Raw genomic sequence first — 23,320 nt, forward strand, 5'->3', positions numbered from 1 at the left:
AAGCTTAATCTATATCAATATGCATAATTATCTACAGCACAATACCGCGCTTGCCTCCTGGTCACTACTCTGCCAGGAGTCCTCGTTTGCCTTGGAGCAGCGAGATTTGCCTACTAGTATAATCATATGATTCGAGAATGATTGACTATCGTAATGAATCAATCTGGACCAACTGGCTCCTGTCAATACGCCGTCCATATATGTAGAAGCTGTAACATTGATTACTTTTCAGTTTTTCTGCAAGCATCACTACTTTTCCTGCATAAGGAATCTTTTTAAGGTATTCTCTTGCGAGCCAAAGCAAAGAATCGAAATAGTGTTTGTGTAGCGGTGGCGGTGACTTTGTTGGCAGTCTCCGTTTATTTGCCATTTGAGAGCATCCAGTTGCACGTGGGTATTATAATAATAACCTAACGAGGCGAATCTGACGATACCTAACACTTTTTTCATCCCGATTTTCACTGGTTCAGGATCTAAAGGGCGCTTTTCGAGTCTCGAAATGCGGACACGCTTTCAAAACCACGGATTACTTGTCGCAAAAGAAATTAGAGCCTTGAAGGGATTCCCTCTATACCTCTGCCCTGCTCTTTTTCAAGTCCGGAACACACATTTTCTCACTCGACCGCGACACCTGATACCATGCCCCAGAGCTACTAAACGACGACAATTCAATTTATCATCTACCAGAAATCAATCTAATGGAGCCCTTTCCCCACACGATAGGGCATTCCCAGTGTCCTGCCCAGGTTGTGGAGCGCTCGCGCATAGCGTAGACCCCGACGGAGCTGGGTTTTATTCCCCTGGAGGAAGATCCGTGAAACGGCTCTTCGACCAGAACGCCAAAAGGAGAAAGATTGAAGATGATATTTTCAAGGCTGCTCTGCGATCGGCGGACGCAGGGCTTCTTCAGGAGCTGGGTGCGGCAGATTCCAGTCCGTCAACCAAAGGTAAAACCCTGCGTCAATCCCCTTTAACAATTAGCTGACGGCACATTGCATTAATTTAGATGAAGACGCAAATTTCCAGACTCCCTTCTGCGATCGCTGCCACAATCTTATTCATCACCACTCCGGCGTGTCCATAGATCATCCGTCCATTGAGTCAATTGCGGATACAATTGCTGAAACCCCTCACAAGCACAATCATGTCTACCATGTTATTGATGCTGCGGATTTCCCTCTCTCATTAATTCCGAATATACATGAGCATCTCTCAGCAGCACCCCAACGGTCGCAAAACCGACGATCTAAGGCCGGAAAATACTATCATGGGCGGAAAACCGAATTAAGTTTTATAATTACAAGGTCTGATTTGCTTGCGCCTAAAAAGGAACAGGTAGATGCTTTGATGCCCTATCTTTTGCAGGTCTTGCGTGACGCTCTTGGTCCTTTTGGTAAAGACGTCCGATTGGGAAATGTTCGGTGCGTAAGCTCCAAAAGGGGCTGGTGGACGAAGAACATTAAAGAGGATATTTGGCACCGAGGCGGAGGAGGTTGGCTCGTTGGCAAAGCAAACGTTGGAAAAAGCAACCTTTTCGAGATGGTATTTCCCAAGGGCAAGATGGGTGACATCAAATATGCATCTCTTCAAAACCAATCTCAAAAGGGCCACGACAGCGCAGCTGCGAAGCCCGGTGAATATGCTCGTGAGATTTTCGACCAATTCGGAAAGAGGACGTCAGAACTATCGGCGTTACCATCAGATCCACCTGTGGAGGAGGACTCGCTTCTCCCCCCTGCACAACCAGAGACACCATTTCCTGTGATGCCTGTGATCTCCTCTTTACCAGGTACTACCGCTTCACCAATTCGTCTCCCATTTGGAGGCGGCAAAGGAGAATTAATCGATCTTCCTGGGCTCACACGGGATAGTTTGGACACCTATGTTTGCGAGGATCACCAAGCTGACCTGGTCATGCGGACTCGTATCAAGCCCGAGCAGCATGTCATCAAGCCCGGAAAATCACTTCTGCTAGGCGGACTTGTCCGCATCACACCGACAACGCCGGATGTAATTGTTATGGCATATCCATTTGTGCCGCTGCCCACCCATGTCACATCCAATGAAAAAGCAGCTGGCATACAGGTGCAAGAAAGAGCGTCAGGCGTGCCTGTCATCACCAAGCCAGGGCTCGGTGGAATCATCTCGTCAGCAGGGAAATATCCGCTAAAATGGGATGTAACAAAACAGCGCTCCGGTCCCCTCACAAATCGTTCAGCAGTGGGACTGAAGGCGGAACAACTTCCATACAAGATCTTCTCCACAGACGTTCTGATCGAGGGCTGCGGCTGGGTCGAACTGGTTGCACAGGTTCGAAAGAAGAGATTCGAGGCCCATGAGGGTTCAGTAATTTCCAGCCAATCCTCGACGACCAACACTGTTTCAGAACACGATTATTCATATCCGGAAGTGGAAATATTCAGCCCTGAAGGCAAGCATATCGGATGTAGACCACCAATGAATGCGTGGCTTTTGGGAGGCAGGAAGAAAGCGCCAGTATCTCAAAGGAAATCCAGACCGAGGCGGAGCATGAAAGGGGCCAAGAAAGCAATGAAGCAAGCAGCAAAGCTTGCTTGTTCATCTTGAATCATTTCCGCAAGCTCTTTGCCCTTTGAGTAGACTGCTCCAAGTGTCTATTTCGATATATTCAGATTTTCCATCGAATTATCCCGAGTAAACAGATCTTAAGCGTCACTGATATTGCTCACATTGAATGTAATTACAAATACGATCTGATAGTAACTTGTTACTGTATTATATACCCTCTATGAAGCAAGCTCATATGATTCATTGACTCATTTTTTACAATATCATGATATTAATGGAAGAGGGCGAAATTCTTAGGCCACAGAGGTGTTGCCCTGCAGAGTCATGTGGTCCGTGCACAGTGTGCACGTCAAACCCCCGACAAGCTTAGATTGGGGCCGACTCTGCATACCTTATTCACAACCACCTTTACGTTCGGGCATTGGCAGACAATATGGAGTCTCCCACAGCTACATCAAACTCGCCGTCGCCTTCTCCTGGGACTTTGACCCCTCAGGAACAGGCGAAACTGCGAAGGGAGCGTCGACAAGCCAAAATCCAAGCAGGAGGTGCCGCGAGGCTTAATAAGATTACTTCCTTGAGTGGTCGCCCTCAAGAACCAGGCATGCCCTCTCTCCTTCAAATCATTTCTTGTAGAATGCCTGTATTATGCCTATGCTAACTTCCTCAAGCCCTGTCTACTGCTACGAACCCCGAATCAAGCCCTCTAGCACCGGCAACTCCAACGACCGCCCCGGATAAGCCAGCAGATGACCCGGAAGAAGTGGATATCAGTCAGCATTATTATGTTCCCCACCAAGAATCACGCCCTGATTCGCCACAATCGCAAACAGTACAACAAGATTTGTTCCGACAGATGCTGTCCGGCATTGGGCCTGATTCTTCGGGACAACAAATCCCCAGTTTGCAAAGTAACACCAGTCCTGGCAGTCGTTCTGAAATGCAGGGATCTCAAGCGGAAGCGGAGGATCCAATGATGCGGATGCTACAACAGTTGATGGGGGGAGATAGCAACGGCTCTGATGCGAAAGAAGCGTTACCGCCAGGGCTTGCGTCAATATTTGGAGGCCAGCAGGAACAGCAGCCGGAGCCCAATAAGTATGGGAATATATGGCGGATCGTTCATGCGCTCTTCGCGCTGGCACTCGGCGTCTATATAGTGGCAGCGACACCTTTCAGCGGATCACATTTCTCACGTTCAGAATCGCTCGGAGGAGAAGTGGGCGTTCAGTTCTTCTGGATATTTGCTACAGCCGAGCTTATTCTACAAAGCAGCCGGTTTTTCCTGGAAAGGGGTCGGCTTCCCACGACCGGCATCCTCGGAGGTCTAGGAAGCATGCTGCCGGAACCGTATGCAGGATATGTGCGAGTTCTGAACCGCTACAGCGTAATCTATACTACCATTGTAACTGATGCAATGGTAATTGTATTTGTGCTAGGGAGCGTGGCTTGGTGGAAAGGCCTGGTGAATTGATGATGCAGAAAAGTTAATTTATTTCTTTACGATTTTGAACGCAACTCAAATATGATCGCTCGGGGTAGTCAAATATAATACAGGAAATAGTGTAGGACGGTAATCCGAGCTTGTGGAAACAGAAAGAAAATTAAACATCCTGCGCCTCTGCAGCGGCGCGAGCCTGCCGCAACATTTCCTCTTTTTGTTTCCTCTGGGCGTTGATCACAGCAGCTCTTTGCGAACTCTTCTCACTCTGACGGCGGTCCTCCTGAACCTGTTTCAGCTGTTCTTTTTCTTCGGCGGTCGCTTCGATCTTGCGTGCTTTTGTGAGCTTCACCAATTCCGATAATATTTGCGACTCGTGTCTGTGTTTCATCTCAACAGTTTCCGTCCGGTCAAAAGGGATATGGTCCGAAGGCAGCCCAGATGTTGTTGTCGAGGTTGCCGCAGTAGGAGGTGAGCCGTCCTTCGACGAATCGGCAAAAAAGATTGTCATGGTTGCACTTCCACTCTGGTTGTGCGTCCTGTTGATAGTCATAGACACTGCCGGATTATGGTATTTCAGCCGGGGAAGATAATGCCGCCAGAATTTCCTGGACAATTATTGAGAAAATCAGCCCATTTGCGTCTCTCTTTGGCTTCTTAAGATTGATCATTGCGCGGGACGTACCTCGGCCCAAGATGCCCATCGTTGAATTTAGTCGCGAAGTCCAAGTGTATCCTCTTCACATCGGGAGGCAGCTCAGCCGCGCCAGGCCCTAATCTTATTCCGAGCAGCTAAGCAAGTGTAAGTTGTCAGCAAATCATTTCGAGTCCATTGACCTTCTATGGCGAGGATCTGAAGCCATTGTCGCGGATCTAGGGTCATTTACTTTCTGCGTTTAAGAAGAGTCGGTCAGCAAGCACAATCAATGAGATGCAAATTTAAAGAACGAGGATAGGACTTACCGCTCGTAGTTTTCTCATCCGCTTCACTATATGTACCATTTTGACTGCCGGCTTTGGTTGTACGTGTTTTGCGCAATGCTGAAGCCGTGGAAATTCTAATATTGCCAATTGATTATGTAAGCAGGAGGTCGGTCCGTCTTCGTCCACTGCTCGCTCCAACGCGCCAAGTTAGCACGGAGTAGACATGGCCGGAGCCTTTGGTGGGTCATTTAAAGATGATTAACTAAATGTAAATTCAGAAGTTAGTAAGGCGGATCTGCTTCATAGTTTCTATGCTCTTGAATACTTTGCGCTTACTTTACTACCTATTTGCAACATGTCGGAAGGGCCGCAGCGATGTAGTGTAACACACCTTTCCCCGGTCCCGTCCCGCTCACTTTGGTCGTGGTGCCACGCCTATGAATGAGGATCTATGTGCAATTCTTGAATGAAAACACAATTATGAAATTAATAAATATTGCAACTGAGCAATTCAACGGAGAAGTGCCTTTTCTTCTCGCTGTATCTTTCTCTCATCTTACATCTCTCATCTTACATCTCTCATCTTACATCTCTCATTGTGTCGTAATGGAGCACATGGCCTCCAAGACCAGGAATGTCTTTCTCCTCTGCACTCCGCTTGTACGTCGCGATGGACTTTTCCTGATTGATTATATTACAATATGCAATACTGACTTGCACTTGATGAGACACTTATTGCTTTGATTGCTCTTTCTGGGTTAGATGAACTTCTCCCAATCCAGAATATCACAGCTCACTTCGAAATATAGATATGCATTTCACACTATCAGGAGACTTTCGCTGCCAGTTTCCTCGTACCTTGCATTGACCACGACCGTACTCCCCGCAATTGCAGCTTTCGGTGGCTGCACCGCCCATGTCCTCGCCAGATGCAGCAGGGAAAATCAACGAGGCTCCACAATATGGAGCTACGCATCGCAGCTGCTAATTGCAATTATACTTCTCATGTACGAGACAGTTGTAGCTACGCTATCTCTCAGTCATATCGTTCCTGTCAGCAGCCTGCGGTGTCAATTAGATGACAAATGGTTAGCTCTCTTTCAACGTAAGAAAACAGACGCAATTCGGCGAATTCAAGATTCCCACCAATGCTGCGGGCTGCACAGTGTTATGGACAAAGCTTTTCCATTTCCTGCAAAGGATGTTGAGCCCGATGCATGTACAAGGACATTTGGATGGAAGAAGAGTTGTTTTCAGGATTGGCAACATGATGAGCAGGTTATGGCTAGCCTTCTTCTTCTCGTGTCAATTTTGATGTTCATTGGAACAGTAAGTAATCAACGATTGCTACCATTCAATTTGTTATATATTTGCCTTTTTTGATGACCTAGATGCATTCAAGAGGTTTGCAGCATACTGATGCTTTGCACAGATTCTGGCGGTATTCCTCTGGCAATTGCGTCCCACCTGGGCACGTTATTTCTTTCATCCGCACCACTCCGACTCTCGGCGGTATGCTGCAATTGAAGAACAACAGGACGATGTGAGACACAGCCAGGAAAGGACTGTCGATCGATATTTTGACTCCCCAACCCATACATCTTGAAGAGGACATCTAATAATGGATATGAAAAATAAAGAAAAAGAAATGAAAGATGTCAGCTTATAGAACGATCATAACTGGCCGTTCTGCAGCACATTGGGGGCCTAGGATGTGTTGCCTGTTTGGAGAGTTTGCATTTACAACGTTAATGAAAAAGAGGAGATATTTTGTTCAAAGACGAACGGGAAGCTATTCAAGAAAATTTCCTTTTTCCACAGTCAAGGAACTGGCTGATGCGCTGTTCTCATGTTGCGATACGATTCCTTCTTGTGGGCATTATGAGACTAGATGGCCTGAACAGGGGACGGATTCTTAGCCTGTCTGAGGGGTACGCTCTGGCTGCTATTATTAAGTCGATTGCCAAGAGACGTGTTTCGTCACGTCGAGATTAAGCCATTTGCTCATTTTCCCATATTCGGATAAAGCTTGACACTTCTAATCGCCTGAAGCTAAACCCGTTCGAGCGGTTTCGGACGGTGCGTGGGCAAGTTGGAAAATGATTGGTTCGGAAGGCAGGCGGTGAACGATGACAGTGTCGTTGAAACGAACCATGAAGAGTCGCAATGGGCGGCAGGATGAACTCCCCCCTCTGTCAGTCCCTGACATGGACGCAAGCAGTAAAGATCGAGTCTTTATCCTTCCACTCTCTCGCTGGCTTCTCTAAACTAGTCGTCGCGCATTTCCTCTAGAGTGCTTCTCCTTCTTCTCTTCTTTATCGTCTCCTCTCTCCCGAATACGAGCTTCTTCCTCTTTCCCTTCTTTTTCTCTCGCTTCTTTCTGTTTCCTGAATTCCTGTCTTTCGTTTCGCTCTCTCTCATATTGTCCTGTACAAGTGCTTGATGTCATGCCTCTTTCCGCCTCACTCGTCTGATAATTGTCCGAGCGCCCGAATGATAGACCGAGGGACTGTCCTTTACGTGAGGCTCAAAGCACTCTATACTCGTCAATTTATTGTCACTCGTTTGTCGTTTCAAATTTTTTTATTCAATCGCATCCAGACGAACTTCAAGTGATTCAAGACAATTGAACGATTATCTGTGTCTGGATAGCGCTGCTAAGCTTCTCCTTAGCAGCGAATAACAGTAACCCCACATTTAGTTGGTCGGCAGCGTTGCCGCTCGACAATTTTGGGAGGGCGAACCCGTTCGCCCCTACCCTAGTCTTGTTGTGTTCGCCGACCCTTTTTTTGGCCTATCACTACTCTACCGATGCCGCCGTGGCCATCCCGGCTGCTCTCTAACACAGCTGCCTCAGCTGCAGCCTCAAGTCAAGACGCTAGTGCCAGACCCCGAGCGTCGTCTTCGATCTCCAAAGCGGGCCTCTCTGGTGATGATTATGATGATGACTCTGATTGCATAATAACTGCCGAGGAATATCACCATAACCCGGTCCCGCGCCTGTATCCTTCCCCACGAGACCGAGCTCCAAAGCACGGACGTTCAAAGAGCCATCCGTTTCCCTCACTTTTTGGTTCCAGCAAAAAAAGAGCCATCCCGGTCGACCCATGGGGAGATATTGATTCGTCAGACGAGAGCGGTCTCAGCATTTTCCCGCCATTTGATGGCAATCTGCCTTTTGGCGCCGGGGGGGACGGTCATTATAGATCCGGAAAGATGGATGAGAGAAACATTAAAACTGGACACTGTCTGACCTGTGCCTCGATGGTGCGCTGGCCGCAGGGGGCCACTGTGTTTCGTTGCCCTCTGTGTGCGATGGTTAACGATCTGAAAACGACAGAACTACCTTCGCCTCCAAAAGCGGGCTTGTCGGAGAAATGGGCCGGCAAAAAAGGTTCGCCGGCGCCAGACGAACCGCGACAAGGTATACAGTGATGACTATTTATCCTTCATCGGATGAAAGACTGACACGAATTTGTAGCTCCCTTGTTGACCGTCGAAAGAACACAAGCGATCGTTCAGCGATGTATCCAATCCTATTTAGACGTGCGACGAGGTTTGCAACCACGAGGACGATCACCAAGCGGGCCCGGGTTCGACGATTCCAATGGTGTTCGAGAGAAGCATCTCCGTCCCGGAAACGGACTGCTGGATCCGTTACCTCCACTTGGGCACTCACCTTCGGCTCGACCGCATCCTGAGAGTTCAGGGCGACTGACGATGCAATCTTCTGGGAATCAAACTTCCGCTCCAGTGTCTTTCAAATCATCTCCCCAATGGCCGCATACATTGGTGATGAGACCAAGAACTGGAAATGGCCGGGGCGATCGAATGCATCAATCACCTCCTCTACGGTCCCCTCCCATGCCTCCTGGTCCTTCAGTTTCCAAGCCTCCCCAGTCCGCCATAGCGCCCAATGGCAATGCTCTAAGACCCGAGATCCAAGCACGCCCACGCAGTCCCGGTGTCCGCGACGCGCCACTACCTGATAGCAGCAATCCAGAGGAGAAGAGAGAGAATCGATCCCGTTATATCTTGAAGCCGGTAGAGGATTACATTATCGCTTGCTTTGAGAGCATGGATTCTCTTAATCATTCCTTCCCAACCGTTTCTTCAACCAGGACGCACACTGTGGCTGGCGACGGCATCTGCCCTTTGCCTCAGTCGAATCCTGGACCTGTGCCGCAAATGGTAGGCCGAGAGGTGCCAGCGCCCGAGTTCACGCGCCTCTCCGAATTGGATGCAAAGACGCTTTTATTAGGCGACGTTGCCGAGAACGGCTCATGGTGGACGGGAAATCGGGGGGCACAGAAGCGTTCGCAAAGCGGAGGACATCATCGAGATAAGTCATCTGATCGTCCTCGCAGGCCCGAAAGATTTGTCAGTGTCAAGTCTCCACATATCGATTGGCGCAAAGTCCATGAATGGTATCAAATTGTTCTCTCTGCTGGGAGAAATTGGAAAGAGATTCTTCTCGCCAATGCTAACAGGACGCCGAGCGCCGACCCTGCAAACTCATCTGCAAACCAATTACCCTTTAGCCAGGCGACGGCGCAAGATATTGATCGAGAGTTGGAGGAGGCCCGCATGCACCTGGAAAGGACCTTATTGAAAGCAACTGAGACGGTCCTCAAAAGACCGGGGCGAATAATTAAATATCCCGACGATATTCGATTTCTGCTTATATTACTCATGAATCCACTTATCCACTCCTCAGTGCCTGCAAAACGATGGACCGCCGCGCCAGCATGTCATCCGTTGTCGCCGAACCGGAATGCCCTTGGACTGCCTCATCCAAATCGGGGCTATCCGCCTGGGCAGGGTAGGTCTCATGCAACTTTCCTCGGCCAAGATAGCGTCGGTCCTGGTCGCCATTCTGGAATCATTAAGAGAATTCTGGGTATTTTGTCAAACGTATCCAATGAGTGCCACCATTTTCTCGCCAACTGGCTCGCGCGTTTTTCTGAGCCTCAATTTCGAAAGATAGTCGACTTAGTTGGAGGGTTTGTCTCTTACCGGTTAAGCAGGCAGACGGGCAGGCCGCGGAGTACTAGCCTCGATCCAACTGCCGGCCTGATTCCGAGTATTTCGGGGTCAGGCGCTAGCAGTTCGGCGCAATTACATGCAGCTCTAGGAGTTGCTGGGACTTCGAGAGCAACGGATGCCAGCTCTAAGCAGACAGTTTATAGTGATGACTGGCAGATCAAGGCGGCCGCAAAAATAATGGCATTATTATTCCTTGCTAATAGCGCTGCGTTTGTTCCCCGGAAACGGCCAGTCACCTCGAATCCATCAGACGCCGTGCCCGCGAGTGCTGGACTTGCTGCTCGTCAAAGGGCTCAGAATCATGGTCAGTTGTTGCCTACTAGCGACTTTTACAACTCCGTCTTGGACTATGCCGATCTTGTTGCCGATTTTGAAACCTGGGAAGCTCGAAGAAAGTTTACATTCTGTCAGTATCCGTTCTTCCTCAGCATCTGGGCTAAAATCCGGATCATGGAATATGACGCCAGAAGACAGATGGAGGTCAAAGCACGCGAGGCATTTTTTGATAGCATCATGAGCAGAAAGGCAGTAAACCAGTACTTGTTGTTAAAAGTCAGAAGGGATTGCTTGGTGGAAGACAGCCTTCGTGGCGTTAGCGAAGTGGTTGGGGCGAGCCAGGAAGAAATAAAGAAAGGGCTGCGAATTGAATTTCGAAATGAAGAGGGCGTGGACGCAGGTGGCCTTCGAAAGGAATGGTTCTTGTTGCTTGTCCGCGAGGTTTTCGATCCCAACCATGGTGAGTATATTTCTCCTTCCGAGTTCCAGGAGTAACGTTTAAGCTGACGCTATATTTCAAACGTCCCAGGGCTGTTTATGTATGATGAAGATTCACACTACTGCTACTTCAACCCTAATTGCTTCGAGACCTCTGATCAATTCTTCCTTGTTGGAGTGGTTCTGGGTCTCGCCATATATAATTCGACAATCCTGGATGTTGCCCTACCACCATTCGCTTTCAAGAAGCTTCTTGCCTCAGCTCCATCAACTTCCACTCCTGCAATGTCTGTTCCTCGAGTAAAAATGACATATTCGCTAGAAGACCTCGCAGAGTACCGGCCGGCTTTGGCGAGTGGCTTGCGCCAGTTACTAGAATTCGAGGGCGACGTACAAGCAACCTTTTGTCGCGATTTTGTTGCAGAAATCGACCGATATGGACAAATTGTTCAGGTCCCTCTATGCGATGGAGGCGAGTCTCGGCCTGTGACGAATGAGAATCGCCAAGAGTTTGTCCAGCTGTATGTTCAATATCTACTGGATGTAGCGGTGGCGCGGCAATTCGAGCCGTTCAAGCGAGGGTTCTTCACCGTTTGTGGTGGTAATGCACTGTCTTTATTCCGGCCCGAGGAGATTGAACTCTTGGTTCGCGGTTCGGACGAGCCGCTAGATGTTGCTTCTCTACGCGCTGTTGCAATCTACGAAAACTGGGGTGAAGGCTCTACCCCAGCGATCTCCGACCCTGTCTTGGTCTGGTTCTGGGACCTCTTCTCTCATGCTAATCCGAAAGACCAGCGGAAATTATTGAGCTTCGTCACCGGAAGTGACCGTATTCCCGCTATGGGTGCGACAAACCTCGTTATCAAGCTTGTGTGCCTCGGCGATGACTGCGATCGCTTCCCGATTGCTCGCACTTGCTTCAACTCGCTTTGTTTGTTCAGGTATGCCACTCGAGAAAAGCTTGAAAGCAAGCTCTGGCGCGCTGTCATGGAAAGTGAGGGCTTTGGCTTAAAATGAGTATATCTCTTGATCTGGCGGCTCTCTCTTTTTTGCTTCTTCCTTTTCTTCTCTTCTTGTACGCATACTCGGCTTTATCGATTCCCCTATAGATTGCAATTCTTTGGGCATTGGAACCACCTTCAAATTTTAGGTTCGAAAATTTCGTCTTTCACGCTCTCCTTCCCTGTAGGCCATTTCTTTCATTCTTCGAGGATCGTCTCTTATATTCGTACATGTCTACATGGGTGCAGTAGAAGGGAAACTTTTTGGAAGGTGTTCCGGGAGATCATTTCCAGGGGCGTCATATATCATCATCATTATTATTATTCTTCTTCTTCTTCTTATTTTCATCAGAATTAGTCGCCAGAGCCGCTCTCACGTTGGGGGGTGCATATCATTTATATTGGTATATCATTCCTTGTCCCTATTCCTTTCTTATAGAAAATTACCTGTCTTTTCTCTCCTTACATTCTCCTCGTCTTCCCCCTCCTTTCTCTCTCCCTGTCTCTCTCTCTCTCTCTCTCTCTCTCTCGCTGTGTCTGTGTATGTGTGTCATCATCTGATAATCCGAACATGGTTTATATTGTCCATGGAACATGGTCGGATATTGCTCTTTCTTTCTTTCTTTCTTTCTTTATACCCTGTGCATTGCCCAGTTGGTGAGAGATTCTATCAAAGAGGAATTATCATAGAATGGAAGTTTTTTTTTTATCCTTTCCATATTTTTGCCCAGTTTCCTTTTTCTTGTTATTTTTTTCTCCATCTCCACACCCATATATTTCTCCCCATTTTGCTTTTTAGATCGGATATCATTGACAGGGAAAGAAAAAAAAAAAAAAAAAAAAAGGCCCAATTTTCATCCATTTCTCACTTCTGTAATTTATCCTTTTTTGTCTACTTTCTTTTTGCCAACCGGCGCGGGGATGGGGGAAGAGGAGGGTGGGGTTTTTCTCTTTGGTTCTATTACAACAGTGGATTGACATAAGTGTATATGTAAAACATGTGTGGCTGATGTGTGTGATCTGATTGTCATTTCACTGGACTGTGGCTAGATACTATACGATAAATGGGCGCGGCAAGGACACTACTGTAGGGCAGGCCATTCGCAGAGGGCAACAAGGAAGTTATCAAATCATTGGGCAGCGTCGTTTGGGGAACGTTTCATCAACAAGGACCATCATGAGAAGAGTTTAAAAAAAAACAAAGTAGCAATGGATGTTTGTGGAGAGATTGATTCTCAATTCATTCAATGGTTCATTCTCAATGCAACCCTTTTTTGTTTCTCTTCTCTCTCTCTCAATTGGCAAAGGATTAATTAAAGTCAAATGCCCGCAGCGGCAAATGGGACAAAGAAAAACGTTTTACTTGATAATGATTTTCTTGTTCCAAGTAGGGATAAAGGACTTTGCGGCCTTTCCCTGTTCTTCGCGCAATAAGAAAACAAAGACCGCTGCCAGTAGACAAATGATGATATTGATTCGTGGAAAAAGAAAAGAAAAGGCTCCATGAGAAGTTGATTGATGATGAGTACACCCGCCACAAGAAGTAAAGACAAAAACGCATAAAGACTGCTAAGCCATCCCTGGTGGGAATGGATAGTGTCTTTCCCTCTACCGAGGAAACGGTTATCGAACCGTTTACCGGTATCTCCAGAGAGAAAGGGTGTTCTGTCTCTTCCAGGTCTTTCTGCGGCCGCCAGAGGTGTTGTTGTACAGGTGACCCTTGTTGATACCACGCGACTTCTTGCCAGTAGCGGTGAGACCACGGGCCTCGCGGTGCTGTTAGAGGAATTTGTTAGCATTCATCATGATTCGTACAAAAACAAAGATGGCAGAAAAGATAAAACGAACCTTGTGGACGGGCTTGGCGATCCAGTTGATGCGGGCGTCGCGGCGGATGGCCTTGTGCTGGGGGTCGACGAGGATGACCTCAAAGTACTTGTAGGTGGAGTCCTGGTTGATCCAGTAGGAGTTCAGGACACGCAAGTTGGCGCACTTGCGGCCGACACGCTCCTCGGCAGTAGCGCGGAGAGAGCGCTGGTACTTGAGCTGGTTGACACCCATGTTGGTGGGCTTGCCATAGGTGGCACCCTTGGGAACGGGCCGCTTGCGACCACCACGGCGGACACGGATGCGGTAGATGACATAGCCCTGCTTGGCCTTGTATCCGAGGCGGCGGGCCTTGTCGGGGCGCGAAGGCCGGGAGGCGCGGTGGATCACGTTCAACTGACGGAGCTATATTGATGCACTCTCAGCTAAAGTTCAACGAGTGTATAGCAAGACAATCCCTTCAAAAAAAAATTGGGGATGCCACATCGACGATCAAGCAGCCCTCTTTAAATCTTTCTTCATTATCCGGTTAATTCTCCCAATGGAAAGCAAGTCACGGAATGACGAGCTGTCGAGAGAAAGAATTGTCGGATCCGAATGATCAAAGCAGGGGTTTTCATCGTGAACGGTCTTGGGCTTTCGACGTTGATGACTGCGAACGTTTCTGTGTACTCCCCTCGGAGGGATTGTCTCGACGGATTCTTAGGATTCTGGAGCTCTTACCTCCCAGCAGCGCACACGAAGAAGGAAGCGCAGCACATCAGACTGCTTCTTCTTGTGGATCTCCTCGACGTATTTAAGGGCACCCATCTGTTCAAATCCAAATGCCTGTCAGCGAACCCTTTTTCACATAGCTTCTCATCGCTTGTCGAAGTCAAGCCCGAGAATGACAATATCCAATTTCAAAGTCGATCGGGAAGTCATCGTACCTTTGCGGTTGGCGGTGCTCGTGGTGGTCGGTGGTTGTCGTGATGGTCGTCGAATGTTCACTTTTCGGATACTCAATGGAGTCGTGGGCTTCGCTTAGCGTCCCGCTGCAAAAGTCCAGGGTATGCCCTATTTTTTTTTGGTGAAATTTTCGAGTGGTTGCGGTACCCCGGTACTTTGCTGTGCTTAGTCATTCACAACACAAATGCCGGCACTTTCAAGTTAGGGTTTCCTACTGATACCCGTCCAGAAACGAGCATGGCTTTCCCCGCCATTGTCAGGCTCGCGTGTGAGGTAGATCAGGGACCTCTAGCATTTCCCCTGCTATTGTTGCTTACTCGGAGTTGGAGTACGCGAACGTCTATTGTACTTTCGTACATGGAGTTGGTAACTGGTATGGCTATCAATTCAGCAAAACAGAAATAAGTTATCAAATGTTCTATTCTACGATAGCTACCTAGCTGCTGACGATTTTCGAGTCCTCGCAAATTATTATGGCTTAGACGAGGTCGTTATAAAAATGTCGAGATTTATGCAACAAATTGAAATATGAACAATTCACACATTCTTCCGCATGCAAAATCCCGCACAAAAAGCATACAAACTCAGTAGCCAGACCAGCAAAATGATATAATTCATAATCATCCTGAGCACTAATTGCTTTCTAAAAGAACGAGTTCTTTTGCGATCTCATGATCTATTTTATTTTTCTAGCTGAGAATCAAGACAGCAATCCCAAACTCCCGCATGCCAAAGAATTTGAAAGAGCGCTGCTGAGGCATATTTGGAAAAGGAAACATGAAACTAAAAGCATGGACAAATACCCAAGCGCTAAGTGCCATATAGGGCCCTCAACAACAACTCAATTGCCTAGAGGTGGTTGCCTAGATAGTTGTCTATGATGTAAGCAAATAAAGAAGAAATGAATTACCAGGTCCAATGCCTGGAGCCAAAAGTGCCCAGCGTTTCCGGTGTGCAAATTTTCGTCGACGCATAAATATAGAAACATCCCCCAAAACACTGAGCACCCACTAAGTAGTAACATAAATAGTAAATAGAACGAGACATGAGATCATTAAAAAAAAGTGAATAACCATCCACGGCGCACAAAAATATAAAAGAAAGAGGTAAAGAAAATTCGTAGGCGTGCAGTCATAAGAAACTTCGAGCTTCAGACGCAATCGAAATGATACCGAAAAAGCTAGAGACATCTATGACTGAATTGATCGAGAACAGTGTAGAAAAGAGAAATTGTTGCAAATTCGTTTGCCGATCAAGTCAATCATGCGGTGTATCTCTAACGGTTATAAATCGCATAACATGGCATCTTCCTCGCATAAAAAAACAGAATACTTGATAACGACAGTAGAGTGGGTATCTAAGTCGAAATGAATCATAATCTGGGTTTCCTGTTTATCGGAATACCCCGCAAAATATCCTTGGATCTTCGTGAGTGGATTAGATCGGCATTCAAAACGTTGAAAGAGGCAGTATGATCAGTTTCCAACGTAAAAAGAGGAGTCATAAGTCCGAGACAACTTAGTGCAGGAACAGGTGAAAGAGTTCAGCGAGCGACATTAGAAATACCGAAGGCTGTTCAAGATGCAGCGGACACCTAATGAGAGTCGAGAGAGAGTCCTTGGAACCCAGTGACCCATTCATTGCCAAGGGGCAATCCTTTTCTAAACTGAGCGCCATTGGCCGGGATGTCGGATTGGTTCGCACCAAATCCGCCGTATCCAATAGGCCCAAAAGAAGCAGACGGAGCAAGCGTGTGCTGTGGGCTCTGGTAATCTTGTAAGCTTGAACCAGCGCTGCGCCCAGCAGCTCCCGACACTTGGCTAGGTGTGCTATAAAGGTTCTGGAAAGCCGTGGCCTGAGACTGATTTCCGTTTTTGCCAGGCTCACTGGACGGAGTGAAATAGTTTCGATAAGACCCCAACAGAGTGGTGTAACCCGACTGATCTCTCTGGCCGCGGCCATCAAGAGACTGGTCCCTAGAACTAGCCAGGGCACCGGGGCCAATTCCATTGGGTGGCTGCAGGCCAGCGCTGGGAGTTGCAAACGACGCAGGATTGATCGCCGACATCCAGATTCGAGTCTTGTAGACTTTGAAAAGATCGGTTACCAGCGAGTTAAAATTAATATAAGAATCCGCAAAGTAGTAAAATGTCAGTTTTTTCCAATCCCTATTGACTCGATTGTTAGCCAAGCCACTAATAGAATTAGACTTCTTCTTCGTAGGCAACACACATTTGGAACTCAGCATCGAGAATCTCCATGTTCAAACGATGCTCGACCACTTTTTGTTGGCAAACGCGCTTTGCCTTGGCTTCATTTCCTTCTTTGTCTCGTAAAGTCTGAATCTCATGGTTTTGGGCCAGCCTTTTAATCATCTTTGGCTTAATCTCACTGGTTATCGTATCTGGCATTGTATGATGCCCATGGGGCGGAGGACCCATGCCGCCAATAGCACTTCCATGAGAGCCACCGCTCCCAGGAAGCGCACCAGCCGCGCTTGCTGTCTGTCCCTGACGGGAGAACATCATCAGCCACTTGTAATGCTCCTCAGCATAGTATTCTTTGTATTCCTTGGCTTTCGCCCAAGTCACATTGTCATGGGCAACGGTTCCAAGATCGGTGCCGCGGTCTGCCTCGACAATCACCAAGTCTCCAGGCTTGACCTGTAAACCAGTTCCCTCCTGAATGTAAAAAATGTCGGCGCGGCAGCACTTGAATGTGACGACATAGAGTAACTGGTTCTGATGAGGTTGAGAAAGGGCAAGATGCTGAGGGAGTCCGTATAGGTTCCGTGAACCAGTATGAGCCTGAGCGTAGCTCTCGGGAAAGGCAGTCCCACCGTTCGTGGTCGTGGGAAGCAGTCCGGAAAAGTAGGATGCTGCATAATTGCGAATTTGTAAATGTTCATGCTCTAGAGCTTCTTCTGCGAAATCTTTGCGCAGACGAAAGTAATTATACTCACCAATCTCGGCATGACCCTGCTGACCAGTGCCGCTGCCGGTGCGGCTGGATGCTTCTAGTTTGTCCGCCAAAGCTAACCCAAGATCGTTTCCAAGCTGGTCTGTAGGCTGGTTGACCAAGCTGTGCCGGCTGGGAACTTCAGCAAAAGAGTGTCGGCGACTTTGGGGAATGTCCGGGAGGCCTCCAAAGTCAAGTGAACTTTGCCAATGCGTCTTTTTGAGATTCTCGAGCTGGCGGTTTTCCGGCATCCGATAAGTCGGGAAACGAGCTTCTGGAGCTGCCGAGAATTCACTGAATCGTCTGCCTGCATGGCCTTTGTTATCATGAGTACGCACATCATCAGCTTCATCAACAGCGAAATCAGCCTCTTCTTTGAGGTCTTCTGGAAGTCCAAACGCATTTCTGGACTTTGATCCGTTAGGAGATAGGCCGTTCATCGCACTGACACCGGAGAGACTGCGCTCTCTGGGATGAGCTCGTCCAGACTGAGTTGCAGCTACCTGCTGCCGAAGCAGAGCATTCTGGATCGCCAACTGCTCATTCTCATATGCAATGGAACGAGCATGCTGAGCAGACAATTGAACGCCCTCTTCAGAGCCGTTAGTACTCTCGTAGTCATCGTCTACCTCACGAAGCCGTCCGAGAGATGATCCATCATGGGGGGCGTCACCCAGAACACTCGGACGAGAAGAGCGATGTTGGAGACCAGGAGGCTGAAAAGGCCTTGGTCGATTACCTGGAAAGAACGTTCCAGGGATTGTAGAGCTTGGAGATTCTGGGTCCATTTGCCCCACGGAGTATGACTGGGAACGGTAAGTTTTGGGAGTGGGGTGCAAGGGGATAGCAAATGGGATGGACTCCTCCGGAGCTCGGGGAAGGGTTCCAGTATTGGATTCCTCGTGCAAGGTTGAAGGCGAGTTTGAGATTGGAAGGACCTCAGTCAACCGCGAGGGGGGCTCTTTCCGTGCATCATTCCAGATGTTACTTCCCCAAGAAAATGAGGTAGAGTTCCGTGCAGCACGGCCAAGAGTGGAAGTCGGAGCTGCGTTGATGCCGGCACCCCACAACGAGGCATCCCCAGCAGATGCATTTGATTGAGGGCTGCTCGGTACGAATGATGAGGTTGAGACTAACGACGATTTGCGTTGTGAAATTGGTTGAACGTCGTTGAGCCACGAAGCACGCCTCGGAGGTTTCGCAGCAGCTGTAGTAGAGAATCGCCGGAGTCTCAACGAGTTATCCTGCTCGTCTTCAGACGAAGCCAAAGCCTCAGAATCCGGCGTTGAGCGTCGATGACCGGTCTTAGCTTTTTCCAATAGCGATGAGCTACCGCCACCATTCATCGCACTCGAGGTCGAAGTAATAGACTTGTCCATATGCGCGGACGTGCCAGCTGAAGAGGCCATGATGAGTGGCATCCACAGTAGAGAAACCGAGAAGCTCGGAAAGAACGAGACGGCTGAAAGTAGAGCAACGATAGAAAGTTATAGATATTTCCTAGAGATTTGTTAGTTTTTGTATGCCTGGAAAGAACCACGCTTGGATTTACCTAGCTGAGACTACAATTCAATTGTGCAAAGTGTTGAGGTCGGTTGTAGATGAAGAGATGGGTGGAGCAGCCAGCTGACTTCACAACTGAGACGTTGGCAGGCTTCAAGCTAGCGGGTATGTCACGCTCCTTGAAACGAATAGGGCTGAGATTGAGCAGCAATGAGGTCAAAAAAAAAAGAAAAAAACCCCCCGCGCTAGCACATAATAATATTGGTAAGAGCGGACGTCTGTAAATAGTACAAACCGACTCTTGTCGGGAAATGTCTATTGTCTCAAATGCCCCGCAGGATGCAGACGATGATCGAGGTTGCGAATCCGACCTAGCTCATGAAAGTCGATTTAGTGGTTCGATCGTATACCAGACAGTCACCGAAGCAGCAACTTACCGTGCTCTGAGACAAACCAAGGAAACCTTTTCAGTAGAATAGATGAGCTATCGACAAATGTGATAACGTCCTTCGATGACACCAAAAGACTGCTAGGCGTAAATTATGTACGGGAAACGTGGTGAGAGCCTAGGATTTCCCGGACCAATGTCTATAAGCTCCTGAAGGTCAGGGATCCTGAACTCCAGCCAAATGACGTCCAGCGACGAAGCAATGAATAATAATTCAACGTAAAATGATGTGGGGCTTTAATCTCTGTTCAGAGGTATCTCTGTTAGTAAAATTGCCCCATCTTGCAGATTTGAACCTGGCGAGAAGAACAATTTGGGAAGTTGAACGATGATGATAAAGCTGAAGGGGGACCAGAAGCGGGGGCCGAGGAATACAGCGGAGATCAATAGAGGTCTAAGAATAAGGGACGGTGTTCAATGGATACAATTGAGCCACCTCTGAATTGTGCCCCGCGAAGAAGTCTATTGAGGAATCCCCAATTGTCCGAAATAGGCTACCACACTGGAGGCACGCGTAGTCTCGTGGTTCTTCAAAACGAATCGGCGTGGAAACAAAGTGAAGCTGCTCACCTTCAATAGAAAGTTTACAACCTCAAACCCGGTTTGATTTCCGTTGAAACAGGCCAACAAGATAAATTGTGCGTCCAAATACTGCACCAGAAAGACACAACTGGAGGTTGCATTCCACGTCAGCCGAAAAAAGGCCAGTAACGGCAAGCAAAATCAGACAACGAACACGCTCACCACACCGCTTCAGAAATAAAGTCTAAACGTCGTATTATACAAGCGTACCCTAATAAATATGACACTTTTTTTTTGGCCCGCGTTTTATCCCCTTTATTTTTGTGAACAAAGCTGGAGGCAAGAACGTTGCTTGCGGTCGGTCAGCAGGCGGAAAGGCGAGATGACGATTAGGAAGCCCCTTACACGTAATGCGCAGAGCGAATCGCGTCGAGGAAAATCTAAAAGGAACACCGAAATTATACTCCCGTAATCTCACGCCTTGAAGTCTATTTACGTGAGAAAAGTAGAAAGTGTGGAGAGCAATGGAGTGAGGAGAGGGTGAGGATACGCAAAAAAAGAAGTGAAGGAGCGTAGAAGTCGCGAGCGCGAGCGCAGAAGTGTGAGGGTTTAAAAAGTTGCCAGGACAAGGACGAGGGATGGCGAAGGTGAGAGAGTGGCGGGTGTGTGTGGACCTCGTGGGCTCGAAATTGAATTTCTGGGGAAAGCGGAGAATGCGGGGGGGGGAAGGAAACACCACGCGATTGGGACTCGAGCCAGCTGCCAACAGTACCAAAGCAGCACCGGAGAAAAAGAGCTACGACACACCAGAACCAAGGGCCAGACACCGGCCAAAAACAGCACCAGCGGGCGCATGAACAGCACCAGCAGTCAGTAGTTAACTGGAGCAGATCCGAAGGAGCAAGAATGGTCGCTATGCAAAGCAGTAACCCGCTCTCGTACCGGCCGAACCGTGCCTAAGAGAGTTAGCGAAAAGGGTCACCAGGCATGATGGATGCGTAGGTGGGTGTGTAGTTATGCTGCGCGGCGGCGGTGCCCCTGCCGACTAGAACCCCCAAAAATTTCTGGTGGGGTCTACGATATGGGGCATGCGAAATCTTTTCACTGATTTTTCGCTGGGCAAGTCTCCAGTTGCTGTGAAGACTACAAAGTGAAAGGCCTTTCCAAGTGGCGGGATCAAGGAACACGGGGACACTGTTGCGTTGCCTGTTTAGGCATCGAGGCCAGAGATCGCGCTATGCGTACCAACGGCCCAAGGTTTGACCCTCTTTAGACCTCTAGAAGGGTCCACTTGCAGATCCTCTCTCCCAAATCATGAAGGTCTCGACACCATCCTCCAAGGGTCCCCTTCCCACTTGAGAGCTATCGCCAACGCACTGTGAGGTCAAGTCAGGCCCAAGTAGTCCGGGGCCAGGTGCCAGTGTAGACATTTTGCTTGGCTTCGTGGCGAGTCGGATGTGCGCTTTGCGCTTCCCGAACGCCAAGAGGGTGGACCACTCCAAAATTCGGGACCAAAAATTCAGCAGAGATGAACGAGCAAATGAATAGTCCCAAGCCCGTACCTCTGTGAAGTGGGGCCTAGAGAGGGGTGTCTCTGCGTGTGTAAAGGGAGGCATACGAAGCGCGCAAATAAACAAAAGGAGACGAGCTCAGGAAGCGAAGGAGGTGTGGCGGGGGAGAGATGGAAAATTAGCAGGCGTATTGAAAGTTGATTTCCTCTCAATTCGCAGCTTGACCGTCGACTGCGGCGTAAAACTGTGCAATTACTATTCTTGTGACGGAGGATATTATTGAGGGAGCGGGTGAAGAAGGCATGCATCGGAAGTATTACTGGAACCGCCGAGAGCGGGCAGCGCGTCATAATGTGCAAGGGAGTCGGCCGTTCAACCGTTTACTCCGTAGGCAGCTTGACCAGAGCCACTTCGGGGAGTCTTAGCGAGCGGGGCAACCTTTCCGTTTGGTGCTCTCTCCATTGTGGGGAGCAATAGTGGATGGCGAGCTAGGGGCGGTGGGGCGGAACTCCGTCTGAGGTGATTACTGTTCTTGTCTTCGTGTGTGGGAGAGAACCCACCTAGGACTTTTGGCAATTCAACCTCACCCACCTGTATTTTCAGTGCGCATCGGCATCATTTGTTCGTCCACCAGCAGAAGCAGATATAGCAAGTAAAAATCACCTTATCAAGGTTAAAGCTGGAGATTTACGGATCTGATCATCCGGAGTGCATCAACTGGTGTTGTGTGCTCATTTCTGCTGTGACTTGATGATGGATGCTGCAACTCTGCATCAAAAGCAGGGTGGCTTGAGCCTTGAGCATGAACATTTTCCTGTTTCGAAGCTGTAGCATACGTCATTCTCCAAGCAATGCTGAGGACTGGAAGTGAAGGCGTTGATTGTACTATTCAGCCGTACTTTGCTGTACTCGCTCTGCCATTTGTGGCGCATATAGGTCATAGCCGTGTATAAAACGTGCAATATATAAATTCAGTTGGAGCGACATATATTTCTGTAATGCGGTGGATGGAACCGTTGACTCTAAAAAGCCATTGGCTGCCTGCTTGGGCCACGCAAAGAAAAATGTCATGCATTTTAGCATGTCGTACCCTAGCCGTGGACTTGGGTTGGTGTACGAGGTTGACCGACAATACTCCGTAGACACGCCAGCGATGCAACCAAAAGTGCCAATAATTCTGCACCTCGCTGTATTCGGTCTGTTATTTGATGTGGAATCAATCTTCCAATTATTTGAGATGAAAGTTGCTTCGGCGTTTGCGCAGCACAATTATACTGTGCTTGTCCGCAAAAATGGTTTCCTCCCTTCAAACTTGAGATATGACATGAGCTACCTTCTGACATGAGCTCTGTGGTACAAAGAAACTCGTAGAAAAAAAAGACGAAGCTTCTAGCAGAATACCTGTAGCTCTAAAATGAGAACCAGATACCGAGTCGAGGATCATTATGCATAAATTATTCCTATCAACTGTATGTCTCTAAATGTTGCTTCGAACCCTGTTGTGCAAATCGAGATACTCGCGACTCCTGCCAAAATTGGGTTTCCGCACGGATGTTGAGTACTCAGGTACGGATGTTAAGCCGAATCCAATCAAGGCCTGGGCTTGAAGAGGCCCTTGATAGTGTAGCAAACGAGGAAGGTTATTCGATGCTTGGAGGATCATTGGATAGTTGCGAGACTGAACCGCCTGACCATTCTAGCGATGTCTAAACCCAAATTACAAGGATACCCGCGACTAATGCCACGCCGTCAAATCAAGAGCCCTTCATTAGTAGTTCTGCGGGTCATAAAAGGGCCGTCAGGAGATTGCAAGAAGTGCAAAGTGTAAATGCTTGGGAGAACGGGCTGAAGCTATTTCTACAACAAAATACGCTCCACCAAAAATTCGAACCCTTGCTTGACGGCAATATCATGTTATAGCTTAATGCTC

The 23,320-nt window shown here is 48.3% G+C and overlaps 9 protein-coding genes across 9 annotated transcripts; 6 read left to right on the top strand and 3 right to left on the bottom strand.

The window, feature by feature from the left end:
- The first annotated feature begins 450 nt into the window (after nucleotides 1-450).
- Nucleotides 451-2,693, top strand: L228DRAFT_250393 (hypothetical protein). Its single transcript, XM_018333324.1, has 2 exons — nucleotides 451-947; nucleotides 1,007-2,693. Exons 1-2 carry the CDS (start codon nucleotides 500-502, stop codon nucleotides 2,584-2,586), a joined length of 2,028 nt encoding a protein of 675 aa, XP_018185531.1. The 5' UTR covers nucleotides 451-499; the 3' UTR covers nucleotides 2,587-2,693.
- A 253-nt stretch (nucleotides 2,694-2,946) lies between these two features.
- Nucleotides 2,947-4,086, top strand: L228DRAFT_32914 (hypothetical protein). The gene is made up of 2 exons (XM_018336482.1): nucleotides 2,947-3,149; nucleotides 3,219-4,086. Exons 1-2 carry the CDS (start codon nucleotides 2,981-2,983, stop codon nucleotides 4,019-4,021), a joined length of 972 nt encoding a protein of 323 aa, XP_018185532.1. The 5' UTR covers nucleotides 2,947-2,980; the 3' UTR covers nucleotides 4,022-4,086.
- On the bottom strand, nucleotides 4,006-4,990 carry L228DRAFT_263294 (50S ribosomal protein-like protein Mrp49; the record flags this gene model as incomplete). Its single annotated transcript, XM_018334481.1, has 3 exons — nucleotides 4,006-4,596; nucleotides 4,674-4,780; nucleotides 4,952-4,990. The coding sequence occupies 3 exons, from the start codon at nucleotides 4,988-4,990 to the stop codon at nucleotides 4,152-4,154; spliced, it is 591 nt and encodes a 196-aa protein (XP_018185533.1). The 3' UTR covers nucleotides 4,006-4,151.
- A 289-nt stretch (nucleotides 4,991-5,279) lies between these two features.
- Nucleotides 5,280-6,633, top strand: L228DRAFT_32965 (hypothetical protein). Its single transcript, XM_018336485.1, has 4 exons — nucleotides 5,280-5,572; nucleotides 5,641-5,669; nucleotides 5,722-6,241; nucleotides 6,345-6,633. The coding sequence occupies exons 1-4, from the start codon at nucleotides 5,354-5,356 to the stop codon at nucleotides 6,516-6,518; spliced, it is 942 nt and encodes a 313-aa protein (XP_018185534.1). The 5' UTR covers nucleotides 5,280-5,353; the 3' UTR covers nucleotides 6,519-6,633.
- A 1,090-nt stretch (nucleotides 6,634-7,723) lies between these two features.
- On the top strand, nucleotides 7,724-11,689 carry L228DRAFT_241181 (HECT-domain-containing protein; the record flags this gene model as incomplete). Its single annotated transcript, XM_018331309.1, has 3 exons — nucleotides 7,724-8,336; nucleotides 8,394-10,694; nucleotides 10,764-11,689. 3 exons carry the CDS (start codon nucleotides 7,724-7,726, stop codon nucleotides 11,687-11,689), a joined length of 3,840 nt encoding a protein of 1,279 aa, XP_018185535.1.
- A 112-nt stretch (nucleotides 11,690-11,801) lies between these two features.
- L228DRAFT_32969 (hypothetical protein) lies at nucleotides 11,802-12,824 on the top strand. The gene has a single exon (XM_018336486.1). It carries the CDS (start codon nucleotides 11,913-11,915, stop codon nucleotides 12,654-12,656), a length of 744 nt encoding a protein of 247 aa, XP_018185536.1. The 5' UTR covers nucleotides 11,802-11,912; the 3' UTR covers nucleotides 12,657-12,824.
- On the top strand, nucleotides 12,772-13,316 carry L228DRAFT_32945 (hypothetical protein). The gene has a single exon (XM_018336484.1). The coding sequence runs from the start codon at nucleotides 12,887-12,889 to the stop codon at nucleotides 13,178-13,180; it is 294 nt and encodes a 97-aa protein (XP_018185537.1). The 5' UTR covers nucleotides 12,772-12,886; the 3' UTR covers nucleotides 13,181-13,316.
- Nucleotides 13,245-14,491, bottom strand: L228DRAFT_32934 (ribosomal protein L15e). Its single transcript, XM_018336483.1, has 4 exons — nucleotides 14,430-14,491; nucleotides 14,224-14,310; nucleotides 13,522-13,905; nucleotides 13,245-13,449 (listed from the first exon to the last, which is right to left on the bottom strand). Exons 2-4 carry the CDS (start codon nucleotides 14,308-14,310, stop codon nucleotides 13,309-13,311), a joined length of 612 nt encoding a protein of 203 aa, XP_018185538.1. The 5' UTR covers nucleotides 14,430-14,491; the 3' UTR covers nucleotides 13,245-13,308.
- Nucleotides 14,492-15,840: 1,349 nt separating this feature from the next.
- L228DRAFT_33030 (PSP1-domain-containing protein) lies at nucleotides 15,841-19,210 on the bottom strand. The gene is made up of 4 exons (XM_018336487.1): nucleotides 18,959-19,210; nucleotides 17,411-18,906; nucleotides 16,681-17,326; nucleotides 15,841-16,616 (listed from the first exon to the last, which is right to left on the bottom strand). The coding sequence occupies exons 2-4, from the start codon at nucleotides 18,825-18,827 to the stop codon at nucleotides 16,043-16,045; spliced, it is 2,637 nt and encodes an 878-aa protein (XP_018185539.1). The 5' UTR covers nucleotides 18,828-18,906; nucleotides 18,959-19,210; the 3' UTR covers nucleotides 15,841-16,042.
- Between the last annotated feature and the right edge of the window lie 4,110 nt (nucleotides 19,211-23,320).

The sequence above is a fragment of the Xylona heveae genome, assembly GCF_001619985.1.
Source record: "Xylona heveae TC161 unplaced genomic scaffold L228scaffold_11, whole genome shotgun sequence".
Taxonomy (NCBI): domain Eukaryota; kingdom Fungi; phylum Ascomycota; class Xylonomycetes; order Xylonales; family Xylonaceae; genus Xylona; species Xylona heveae.